The sequence below is a fragment of the Cicer arietinum genome, chromosome 5 (genome assembly GCF_000331145.2).
Source record: "Cicer arietinum cultivar CDC Frontier isolate Library 1 chromosome 5, Cicar.CDCFrontier_v2.0, whole genome shotgun sequence".
Classification (NCBI taxonomy): domain Eukaryota; kingdom Viridiplantae; phylum Streptophyta; class Magnoliopsida; order Fabales; family Fabaceae; genus Cicer; species Cicer arietinum.
The window spans coordinates 50,516,324-50,530,046 of record NC_021164.2 but is presented as its reverse complement, the minus strand read 5'-3'; the positions used below and the strand labels follow the sequence as shown (position 1 = coordinate 50,530,046).

The 13,723-nt window shown below is 27.8% G+C and overlaps 1 protein-coding gene across 1 annotated transcript in view; it reads right to left on the bottom strand.

Annotated features, from left to right (window-relative positions):
* Window positions 1-2,812, bottom strand: part of LOC101511771 (calcium-dependent protein kinase 2-like) — a 4,810-nt gene extending 1,998 nt beyond the window's left edge. The window contains exons 1-3 of the mRNA XM_073369067.1: window positions 1,932-2,812; window positions 441-584; window positions 86-238 (exon numbers count right to left, since the gene is read on the bottom strand). Of these exons, the coding sequence (XP_073225168.1) occupies window positions 86-238; window positions 441-584; window positions 1,932-2,676 (1,042 nt within the window). The 5' untranslated portion in view covers window positions 2,677-2,812. The remainder of the gene's footprint in view (window positions 1-85; window positions 239-440; window positions 585-1,931) is intronic.
* Window positions 2,813-13,723: the final 10,911 nt, after the last annotated feature.

Below are 13,723 nucleotides of genomic sequence, written 5' to 3'. Positions count from 1 at the left end.
AGAGGTAGTAACATTCTGTTTGATAAACTTCAAGTATTTGATGAGGAATGAGAATTAAAGAGAAAGCACAATAGAAGTTACAAACCTAGAACCTGAGCAGAAGTAATGCGTTTCTTCGGATCCTGTATAAGCATCTTACGAACGAGATCTTTGGCACTATTTGATATTTTAGGCCATGGTTGACTTTCAAAATCAATATGACCTTCTAATATGGCATCAAATATTCCCTTTTCAGTCTCTACAGAACATCCATGTGATAAAAATTAGACAAGCCTCAAATGTCAAAAGATACTAGGAAAAGAATACATGTCTGAAATTTTTAGTACTAATTTTTTTTTCTTCTTACAAATCGAAACAATAATAGCAAGACCACTCTGCCACTTACAATACCCATAAATTGATAGTTATTCTATTCTATGAAAATCAAAATCGTAGTTTACCAGCCCAAAATGGAGGGACACCACTAAGTAAGATGTATATTATTACTCCTGCACTCCATATATCTATTTCTTTCCCACATCTTCGCCGAAGAACTTCTGGAGCAACATAATAAGCACTCCCAACTATATCGCGATACACCTTTCCTGAAAATCATTAATTGGAAAAATTTAGGTACATTAAGATAATAAAAAGATAAGTAGTTGCTAAACATACTAAAGTTCACATATTGTGTTACAAATATGTGTGTTTAAAGCACTTAAAAGATAATGATGGAAATGAAGTTTCTCAATAAGCAATATTTTACTTCCTAAGATTTACATAACTTCTCTCGTGAAGCAATAATTTTACTTCCTCAACTAGTGTGATGTATGAAATACATAAAATAAAATGATGAAAATTTCAGATTCTTGATAGCATATAAAACATGTCAGCTCACAACTTCTGAGTGCTGACTAATTGATTAGGATGCACAATGTCATTATATTTTGTATATCATACTTTATTTTGCTTCATACCAAGTTTAAATTAAAGGATTGCAAAAAGGCTTTAACAGGATTACAAAATGCAGTCACATGAGGTTTTCAGAAACTACAATTTAAGTGCAAAATGAACAGAAACTCATAGTCTGCAAATACAAAGTCTAATATTTGTGAATTTTTGGGTATAGCTAAGCTTTGATAGTCTCTCATAAATACAAAATGACTCATCACATCATAAGGTATAAATTTCCATGTCCACATTTCCAGCAAATATTATTATAGTTCATTGGTCATGATCCAAAATGGATAGAAAATATGTCATAATTGGATACATATAGGGAAAAAAAGAACAATCATATGACAAAACAAAGCTACCAATAACAAGTATGGTCAATGAAACTACTGTGGATATAGTCTCCCCCACTCACCTTTTAAGGAAGGAAACTAAGTGAGTATATCTTATTGTTTACTAAGGCTTGTTCGAATAAACAACTTAATAAAGCAAGCATAAGCGATTATCATATAAGTGTTTATGTATAAGCAACTTCAATAACAAAGGATAAAATAGAGCTGAATAATTTTCATTTAAGCTATAAACTGGTTTCATAAGCTATCACGGAGAGCTTATGGAAATAAGCAAAAAACAGCTTATGACTATATCATAAGTTGTTTCCATAAGCTCTCTCAAACACTCTCACAAGTGTTTATATCAGTAGATAAGCTTAAATAAGCCAAATCAAAACAACCCCAAAATACTAGAACAACCATATAGTCAAATTTCCAATTTGAAAGATAAGAAGAATGATTTCAAGAGTTTGCAGAAGAAAAATCCAAAGATCATATTTGACTAACATCTAAATCAACACTAATATTTCAAGCCAAATAAAAACAAAATATTCTAAAGCTAACATATTAGTTAAACTTAAACTCTACAACATTAAAATTTTCTGGAATGAAAATTAGAAAAAATAAAATAACCAATAAATGGATCAAAAGTAAAAAAAAACTTACCTTCTTCAATGAAAACAGACAAACCAAAATCTGTTGCCTTAATAAGTGCATTTTCATCTTTACTAGACAACAAAAAATTCTCTGGCTTGAGATCCCTATGCATAACACCCATAAAATGACAAATATGAACAACATTAACAATTTGTCTACATATAGAAGCAGCAGCTCTTTCACTATAATGTCCTTTAGCAATTATCCTATCAAAAAGTTCACCACCAGCACAAAGTTCCATAACAACATGAACAGAATTCTTATCCTCATAAGCACCTTTAAATTCAACAATATTTGGTTGACCACTCAAATGCTGCATAATCTGAATCTCTCTCTTTATATCTTCTCTATCAGATTTACTCACAAGTTTCTTCTTTGAAATTGATTTACAAGCATAAAGTAACTTAGTTGAATTCTCAGTGCATAAATATGTTACCCCAAATTGCCCTCTACCTAATTCTTTACCAAGTGTGTAAAAATCCTTAACATCCTCAAAACCTTTTCCTAGAATTGTGTTTGTTTCTTGCTTCATAAAAGGCTTTGGACTTGGAACAGAAACAGATGAAGGTTTCATATGAGTTGATGAAACATGTTTTTGAGGTTGATTAGAAGTACTAGGTTGTGTTGATGTTCTTGTTTGGTTGACTTTTTCATTATTCCTATGATTGTTCACAACAGAATTACCACCATATCTATAACCATTTTGTTCTGCTTCTGAATCTGAATCTTTACCTTTACTTATACAAGAACCCATTTCTTCAGATTCTTGAATTCAAAGATTGTGAATAAGAAAATCAAGAAAGGTGAGTTTTTTTTTTATTCAATTTTTTTTAAGCTTTTGACAATAAAAATGGAAAGGGAAGAAAATAAAAATGACCCAGATGAGGATTGTGAAGAAATATATGAAGGGAATGTGAAAACTGAAAGAGAGAAAGACAAAGTTTGATACTTTGATGAAGAAATGTTAAAAAGGTGTTATTATAATAAAGGGGTTTGCAAGAGTTAAATGTGTATTAATTTAAAGGAGGAAATGTTAGTTGTATTAATATAATTAAGATGGAGAAATTGTGGAAGATTAATATAAGGAAATAATTCTAAAATAGGAAAGAACGTTGAAGCTTATTTTTCAATATATTTAATTTCTAAACAAAACTTTTCATTATATTTTATATATAAAAATATTTTTTTTTACAGAAATCGTAAGATGGGATGTCACTTAATAAATTTGTGTTATTTATTTATTTATTTATTATTTTTTAATAAATAAAAAAATAAAAAAATAATAAAAAATTAAATTATATTAATAAAATTAAATTAAATAAAAAATATATTAAAATTATTATAAATTAAGAATGTCTTATAGAATTATTGACAAAAACAAGATGAGTTGTTATTTTATTTGTAATAGACTGCAAATATATAATGAAATTATTAAAATATTATAGTAAGTTATTTTTTTTAAACATCTATACAATCGTATTAATTTTTAATATACTTTTTTTATTTAATAAATTTTGTTTAATATTATTAATATACTTTTGTTTTTATTAATTTAACATTTCTTCTTTTATTAAAAAAATAAATAATAATAAAAAAAAGAATATACAATCACATCCCGACCACCTATAGGAAGAATTTTTTTTTTATTTGCAGTCGCATATACTTCTTAAATGTCTAAAATAAATTAAATATTTTCGTATATAAATTGTAATATATATCTAAAATTTTATTTAAAAAGAAGATACAATAGAAAATATCCAAATATTGACATTAGAAATTATGTTACCTTATTTTTAAGAAATTTTGTGGGAAAGAAATATTCCAATAACTTTTTTATATATAATATATGTTACTCCTTGTTCTCCTTTGGCATAAAAATGAATCTCTTATATTCTACCTTTTCAATATAACATTAATTATGTGTCAAAAATATGTGTAATAAATTAATGGTTACATTTTAATTAACCATGTTTGTAATTTTTATAATCTTATGTTTTATTGTAAGGTTGGTTGAAGCAAACATATTCTTATGTCAAGAAAATAATCCATTTGATTCAGTTAGAGAAAAATCACATATGTGAAAACCAAAACTATAATAATTAGCTATGGAGTTGTTAGGTGGACTTTTTAATATAAAGATATTATTAATAAAAGTTCATAAATGTTTGTACCAAAAAAAGAAGTTAATAAATGTAGTCAAAGTATTTTAAAATTATAAAAAAATAAAAAAATATTTAGAGTGATATTTTTTTAAAATTTGATCAATGTAGTAGTATTTTAAAGTAATAGATAATTTAAGATTATGATAAGATAGATGGAGTGCCTTTCAAATCATTTTACTTAATTATTTATTTATTTATAACAATAATCAATAATTAATAACTAATAGTGATTATATAAAATTGTATATTATTTTATTTATTTATTTATTTATAAATTTTTGTAATTTGAACAAAAAGTGGTAACGCCAATGGAGATGAGGTCAACAAGTTCCGTGTGTAATTATGAGTGAAAAGTTGAAAGAATTAATTGGTTTCACAAGAAAGGAAACTCAGAGAGACAGAGAAGAGAAGCTTCCTTGACAAAAAGGAAGGACAGCTCCTCATGACATAATTAAAACAGTGTATCAAAGATCCATCCGACACGTCATTCTTCTGTTTGACTCATCGACTTGTATTAATTTAATATTTTAATCATACAAAACATTGTTCATAATATATTTTTAAATTATTTCTCATCTTTTCCCAAGTTGGATCTGTCTTAGTTGCCAGTCACCAAACAGAGAAATGGATTGGTTCATTATACCAATTTTTTGAAAACTAATGTTTGTTTTTTATGGATAATTTCTATCGTCTTTAATATGTTATGAATCATTTGAGTCAACGGTCAGAGTCAAGACTGGTAATTCATTCATATTTTTATATAGGAAGAAGAAAGCTAAACTATTTTCATTTGCAATTACAATTAAAATATTATGTCTAGCCAAATTTTAGATTGGATAAAGTTAGCGTTCACCAATATTTAAAAGTTATTTGAATAATTTAATAACAAAATATAATATTATTTAGAAATATAAATTAATAATTGTCTTTTATTTTTATACTTGAGTTGGTGATTTATTAATATTGGTTAGATGAATTAAATTTTAAAGAATATATTTTTATTTTTTATTTTTACATCAATCAAATTATAATCTCAATTGTAAAATATAAAAGAATCATTTTAAAAAATATTGTTGATTTTTGTTAGAATTTTAAGTAACTTTAAATATTAATTTATGGTTGACAATTTAAAAAAATATTGATGTAGCATTCACCTTTAACATAGTGAATAGTTCTTAATAATTTAATGGTATAAACATAATTTTAACGGTTTAGATTTATTTATCCATTTATCCAAAGGGTGGTCCTTTAATATCGTATTTTTAATTGTTCAGTTGCACACTTATTCCTCTAAGTCAAAACTCTACAATTGGAAACACTATAAACACCAAAATTCCTCTATCGACATGATGAATATTTGCAAATTGGACGTTGTTTCAAATAGCGATGAAAATTAAGAGATACAAATAGATAATTTTTTATTTTTATTTTTAATTCTTTCACTAAGTGTGACAAACGTCAAATTTAATAATCAATTTCATTTTTTCTCTCTATTTTTTATCGATATTTCGTGATATGAGTGTGTAAATAAATAATTCTAAATGTTAAAATTACTTGTAAACCATATACACAACTTCATTTATGGATGTTGTCTTGTTTAGAAATCAAAATTTAATCAAATTGGCTTTAGATAAAACTTCTTAGTCCATAACAAGTGATCTGTTTGCAAAAATAATTGATCTTAAACGAATCATTCTAGCAATTTTTAATATATTATTATTATTATTATTATTATTATTATTATTTTGAATTGTACATTATAATTAATACAACATGCATCAATCAACGAAAACTGAGTTTAGCGAAAAAGACTAGACTTTTACAACGCGATGAATCTGAGTCGAATCTCTACTGATAGAAATATCTATATTTCGTATGCGACAGACTCAAATAAAATTACCTCTAGTAGAGGGAAATTATAGAAAACCCAAAAAAATAATACATGCATCACTTTCATTTCACTATATTCTATTTCACATTAATAATAATTATAAATTCATCAATAGTTAATAAATGCAATTTAGTAAAAACAACATTATCTCTCATTTATTTATACATTTTTTAATCTGAGTAAAATAATAAAATAAGTGATTTATTAGTTTTTTCCCTTCATATATATCCTTTTTTTTTAAATAAAATAAATTAATCAATATATACTCTACATTGAAATTTATATACTACTTTTTCTCACTTTCAGGAGGTCGCATCTAGAGATGAAAATAAGTCAGACCGACCGATAAGGGCTTACGACCTAGCATACGTCAGGCCAGACTTTTTTCTTAAACAGATAAAGTCAAAGTTTCTAAAAAAATCTATTTAGTTAAAAAGGTCAGACTATAGACCACATAATATAAATAAATATATTAGGCCGACCTATTTAAATAAATATAAATAATATTCTTTTACTATATTAATTATTATATTAAATTTTTGATATTTTTGTTATATATTCAATTTTTAGTAATTTACGCATATTAATCTTATTTAGTTTCTGACATGTTTAAATATATTATTATAAAATATAATTGAAGTATAATGTGTATAAAGTCATATTCTTCAAAATGTGATGTTAAATATCAAAATAAAACTTAATTTCATTAACATATTAACTCGTTAATCTATTTAAAGATATGTTTGATTATTTATTTAAAAATATTAAAATAAAATTGATTTTTAACTAGATTAACAGACCATATCAAACTTCTATCAAGTTCAAAACTCAGGTAAAAAAAAGTAAGCCTATGACAGGCCACATGCCTTACATGTTTTGACAGACCAAACTCAGGCCTAACAAAGTCTAGCTCGATCCAACATTTTCTTAGCCCAAGTTGCATCCCCCATTGTCCTGCGACAACTTTTTTTTTTTCGGGCAGTAGGAAATCGCATTCCTAAAATGCGATAATCTATAAACTTTAATTTTTTTTTTTAACTATTTTGTGGTAGGAGGTTATAAATTATCACATCCTAAAAAAGCTTTAAAAGAAAATATACATACAAAAAATTTGATTTATTATAAGTGAGCGTAAATAAATTCTTTCGTTTACACTTCCTCCAATTTTAAAATTTCAACAAAAATAAATAAATAAATAATTAATTTAATTCAAATACAATTTTAGATCAACTACGTTAATTTTTTTAATTCACTTTTTGAGGAAGTATCACTTATATCTGAATTTTTATTAACAATAAAAAAAAAAGTGATTTGCCTTATCATCATCGCCATGTTGGAATTGCCATGTCGGTTTATGGAAGAACATGTAACCGAGTGGTGACGATGACATTAATGGGATCATCAAACTATCAAAGTGTGCTGTGTGTATTTACGGCAAAGTGATCGACAAATAAATAAAGGGTGAATGCAAACCTCATTTCGTGCTCTTCAAAAAAGTACAATTGACGCGTTTTTCTTTAGAATGTCAAATTTTCAGTTTCAAGTGATCCACATAAAAGTGTTACATATAATTAGGAATTGATGTTAACTTGCCATGTCTATTAATTATTAGTTTAATTTATAGATTGTAGGGACCAATAAATTTGGATTTTCTACTTACCACTTCTCAAACTACATCTCTCATCCCTAAGGATATTTAAAGAGATTATTTTATCCATTTTATTATATATAAAAATAGAAAATTCAAAAATAAGAAATTTTTGAAAAATGAAATTTATATTTTAAAAATTTGAGTAAAATTCTAAATTTTCGAAACATTTATTTTATTCGAATGTTTTGAAATGTAAAATTACGTTTTGAAAATTTAGTTTTCGAAAAAAATAACGTTTCGAATTTTTGAAAGTTCTAAAACTTTTAAAAGGTTGCTTCAAAAATTTCAAATTAATTCAAACTTTTGATTTTTTTAAAATAATTTGAAACATTGGAAACATAATTTCTAGTTTTTTGAAATAGGAAATTCCATAAATAGGAAAATTAATTAATATTTTTGAAATAGAAAATCTTAAAATTTGGGCAAAATTCCAAATTTCGAAATGTAAAATTACGTTTTGAAAATTTGGTTTTCAAAACTTTCGAAAAAATCTATATTTTGAAATTTTATTTTGAAATTTTGCATTTCGATACTGTTGTTAAAGGTCAAAACTTCGAAAACATTGTATAAATACCATTAATTGTATTTCTAAAATTACAAATTAATTCAAACTTTTGAAAGAAAACTTATTTTGAATTTTATAATCAACAAAAGTTTTGAATGTATGAGTGAAAAGTAGGAGTGCAAATATGTTAGACCGACTAGGTTAGGCCCATATTAGGCCAAACTTTTCTTTTAAACAAACAAGACAAACTTCTAAAAAATTCTATTTAGTTAAAAAAATGAGATTACATGCCACATAATAAATCTTTTAGGCCTATTAGGCTGTCCTATTTAAATAAATATATTTTTTTACTACTATAATTATTATATTAAATTTTGATCTTTTAGTTAAATATTCAATTTTTAGTAATTTATGCTTATTAAATTTCTTTAGTTTTTGACATATTTAATAGTATCATTAAAAAATAGAATTGAAGTATGATATGTATAAAGTCATGTTATTCAAAATGTCATGTTAAATATCAAAATAGAACTTAATTTCATTGACATATTAACTCGTTAATCTATTTTAAAATATGTTTGATTACTTATTCAAAGTGTCAAAATGAAATAGACTAAGTAGGCTAGTACATCATATCAGACTTCTATCAAAGTCAGACTTAGGCCTAAAAAGTAAGCCTATGATAGGCTATAGGTCAGACTTAGGCTTTGAATTTTTTGACAATCTATTCCCATCCATCATTCTTAGCTCGACAAGTAACTAGTGATTTTTTGACATGCTAGACTTAGCTCGGTCTAGCTTATTCTCATCCCCAGTGAAAAGAAAAAATTCAACTTTTATATATAGTAAAAAGGGTAAAATAGTCTCTTTAAGTGTATTGGGAGCGAGAGGTATAGGTGAGGGGTGACAAGTAAAAAATCCGACAAGTTTTATAGCTAAAAATGCACCAATAAAAAAAATTTAAAATTATGTGGGCTAAGTGGGCTTATGAGCCCAATTTTTCAAATGTTTTTCTATAAATTATTTTAGATAAAAATTTTCTTAACCCCACAAAAATTTATGAAATAATAGGTTGGTGTCTTAAAAATTATTTCAATAGAGAGCCTAATATTAAGGGGTTTAATAGGAGTATTTTTAAAAGAAACTTTGACTTTTGAGACTTAGCAGCTTTAGGTGTTAGGACTCACTTTGCATTAATAATTTTATGTATTAAGTCAAAGTCCAAATCCACGGAGATCTATGATCTAGAATCCCAACCATCCTAGTGTGCCACTCTAAGGAACACCTAATCCCAAAGGACAAGAAATAATTAGGGCAAAGATCAAGGAATCATGTCTCCAGAAACGTTACTCATTGAGTATTTGTAGTGACCATCTCCTTGGATCGTCCCTAGCTCCTATATAAACGACATCTCAGCCACAAACTAGACACATATTTTTTTGGGTTGCAATTTAGGTACACACTTCTAATTCATATTTAGGGATGCCAACAAGGTGGGGCGGGAGTGAGGAGTACTCTCCAGCTCCCTATTCCCGCCACTCAAAATGTCTCTCATCCTCATCTTTATTCTCGACCTCAATGATTCTTTTCTCCCTATCCCCATAAATAGGTCCCTGCATGTACCATCAACATAAAAATATTTATTTAATAAGTAAAATATATTAAAGAGAGTACAAAAGGCAATTCAACTCTTACATCTTACAAAATTCAAACATAGCATCATGGCGGAGAAACACTATTCACCTTCTATGAAGGGTTGTAGAGCCCCGCCAATTCATGTACTTATAAGTCAAATTCAAATTAATACATAAAACAACTTCCGTTGGTGTCAAGTACTTATACACAAAATGACTACATCTCTATGCTACTCAAAGCAATTCAATGTAGCTACATAACAAGTCAACAACTAAATTTCATGGTAGAAGACTAAGTTTCTAAGTTTCCTTCTATAATAATCCCACCACCAATATGTAACATAGCCATACTAGCTTAAGACATCAGTCCTTCCGGGTGGGTAATCTTTCTAGCAAAAAATTCCACCCAAACACTTAACATAACATGATTTAAGCTTTATTCCTTTCAATTTATCAAGCACCCAAAATCTGCCATTTTTAAATTCCTTGACAGATTTCACATCCATCAACAAGACAAGCATAATATGAACTAGTCCATGCTGAAGCTGAAAAATGAGTTAATGAGGATTATGTGAGTGAAGAAGATGAGGATTATGAACAGGGAGCTGGTGAGGATTATGTGAGTGAAGAAGATGAGGATTATGTTGTTAATTCAAATGATGATACATGTGAGTTCCATGAGAGTGAGGATTAGGACTGGATTTCTAAAATACCAACTGAGATATTTGTTAACGTTGTAAGAAATGAAAATTCTTCTAAAATACATGCAAACCCAAGAGCAAACCCAGGGCCTAGTTCTGCAACTGATTTTGAAGAAAATTATGTGAATTATAATAATTTGGATACTCCACGAGGAAGTGAAGTTGATGAAGAGGATGTTAGAAAATTTTCTACATTTAACCAACTTGAAAATGGTGATGAAATAAGGATTGAGTTGGTCATGAAATTCAATACTAAAGCGATGGTTAAGAATGATATTAAAGACTTTGCAATGGAGACTAAGAAAAACTCGTATTTCGAAAAGAATGGTGGAGAGAGAATGATCGTTAGGTTTGAGTCAGAATGTCCATTTTACATGAGGATTAGTAAGGGGACTTAAAACAAATATTGACAATTGGTGAGTTTCACAAATGGTCATACATGTCATAGGATGACAAAAAATAGACAAACTAAGACTGAATGGTTTGCTAAGAATTTCATTCCTACGTTGAGACATACACTTGAAATGAAACCTAAGAGATTGATTGTTGAGGCACTTGAGAAATGGTGTGTAGAGTTGTCTACATACTAAGCTTATAGAGCCAAAGTAAGATCCATAAAAATGATTTAAGGTGCTCCAAGGGAGCAATATGCGCACTTGAGAGAATATGTTGATGAACTGAAGAGATCAAATTCAAACTCTACAATTATTATTAAGCATGGTATGTCTGATGTTGGACCAGTTTTTGAGAGAATATATGTATGTTTGGAGGCTTGTAAGACAGCGTTTGCTAATACATGCATGCTTTTAATTGGGCTGGATGCTTGTTTTTTTAAGGAAAAATATGGTGGTTAGTTAATAGATGAAATAGGTAAAGATGAGAATAATCAGATGATTCCCATTGCATATGCAATGGTTTCTAGATATTTTATTGGATGACCTCAATAAGTGTAAGACAATTTTACCTCATATACGCAAAAGGTATGTATGCCTTCATTTATGAATCCTTTTTATATTTGTCAATTTTTTTTAATGAATTGATTTATATGTAACATATTTTTATGAATTGATTTTAGGGATTGGGGCCCATGTGGAACACAAATTGTTTAAGTGTAGGACATATGAAAGAACTTATTTGGTTGGCAGCAAGAGCTACATTGGTCCAGGATTGGGAGAAAGCAATGCAAAAAATTAAGGCAATCAATGAAGATGTGTTAGCTACAACCTTTCTGAATGTTGATGTGTTCGGCCATTTTCAACATCTGAGGATGAAGTGAACTATTGATCCATCCTTGTACAAGAGGTTCAAACCTCTTAAAAACTTGGACATGAGCTGTCCTTTTCCTTTTTCATTCTTCAAGAAATGTAAGACTATATTTTTGTCTTGTTAACTACAACCTTTCTGAATATTGATGTGTTGGGTCATTTTCAACATCTGAGGATGAAGTGAATTATAAATCCATCCTTTTACAGTCCATCCTCGTACATTTAAACTCTGGCCTTTGACCTTTTAATTTAAATTGCTTTTTTCATTCATTCTTTGACATTGATTTATCTTCTTTTTATGACTAAAAATCATTGTTTCAGTGATGATGAATATTTTGCAACTTTGAAGGTTCATCCTCTTGTCTGTCTATCCTCCAATCAGGTTTTTATCCTTTTTATCTTAATGGTGATTAACCTGTTTTCTAATATGAATTCACTCAAAAGCACAAATTACTAATTAACCACAATCATAATCTTTTAAGTAATTTTGTTATCATTAAAACCATTTGAGAGAAATTTTGTCTCAAGAGTATTGAAGTATAGAGATAAGTCTATTGATCATAGCATTTGGGAACATGTTTCTAGCTTTTTAGTTTGGTATTTTAAAAGCTCTTTATAGCTTAGAATAATTTTTTAGCTTGTTTCTAAACTTTGGGTCGAAATTGAAATATAATTTTATTATTTACATTTTGACCATTGCTCGCTCTATAGGCCATAACTTGAGCTCTGTATATCGGATTGACGCATACAAGCAGACGTTGGAAAACTAAAAATCAGAGCTACATCTTTTGTGTTGGAATAAAAACCCAATGCTGAAATTTACTGGGCGTAAATTGCAGATTTTGTAATCTGGACTTTTGTAATAATTTTAAATAGCGGGACACTTATTTTTCTAAACCCTAAAGCCCGAGTACTATATATTGGGAGTTTTCTTTCTTTTCCAATGACGAAATTTTAGGATTCAAATTGATACAAGGAATAAACACTTTTTATTTTAATTTCATGACAGACTAATTTTATTAGATTAATCTACGAGTTCAAAGTTTTTACAACACCTTGAGATTCAGGTTACACTGTCAATTTCGCTTCATGATTCTATTTTTGTTTATTTGATTATATTGTTATTTTGATTGCTTAAGTTGAATTTCAATAGGATCGATTAAATTCATTTGATATAATTTGGTTTCGGTTTCTAATTTAATTAAATCGTTAATTGTAATATTTTGATGATTGTGATGCGTAATCCAGTCAACGAAACCGAATTCACATAGGATTGATTACACTTGTTTGATTAATTCTATAGTCAAATAAGAATAGAATCACAAATTAGAAATTAAACTCATTGATAGATTATGTGATAGGTCTGAAACTCGAATAAGTGGATTAATCGTTTTTCTCATCTGTTAAATATATATATATATATAGCTAATATTATTATATCAAAAGTCCTTGCGAAACAACTTGAGTTATTACCTATATTTACATTTTATCAATTGTATTTGACCCGTATGCGACAACGAATCACTATCATAATACTACTTGAAGGCTTGAAATATTACGTTACAGGAAGGATTGTCAAACAAAAAGAGGTCATGCTACAATATAGAGGTAATATATGTCCTAAAATTCAGCAAATGTAGGAAAAGGCAAAAAATATACAGTTGGGGGTTGGTCCCTAACTTGGCATGTGAATGATGATTTTAACTTGTTTAGTGTCACAAATGGTATAAACACTTATATAGTAGATCTACACACAAAAGCTTGCGCTTACATGGCACAATGAATCAATTACCCACTCTTTCACATTATCTGTTATTTTGCTATTTTCTTTCTAAAACATTTTCTTGGAAAAATTTCCATATAAGCTTAATTGATTTATCTTTGCTTTCTCATTTGAATCTTGAACAATTTTTTCATTTTCCTCTCATTCTTTCTCCATTCAAAATTAGTTATTTCTCATTCTTTCTCCATTCAAAACTAGTCATTTCTCAT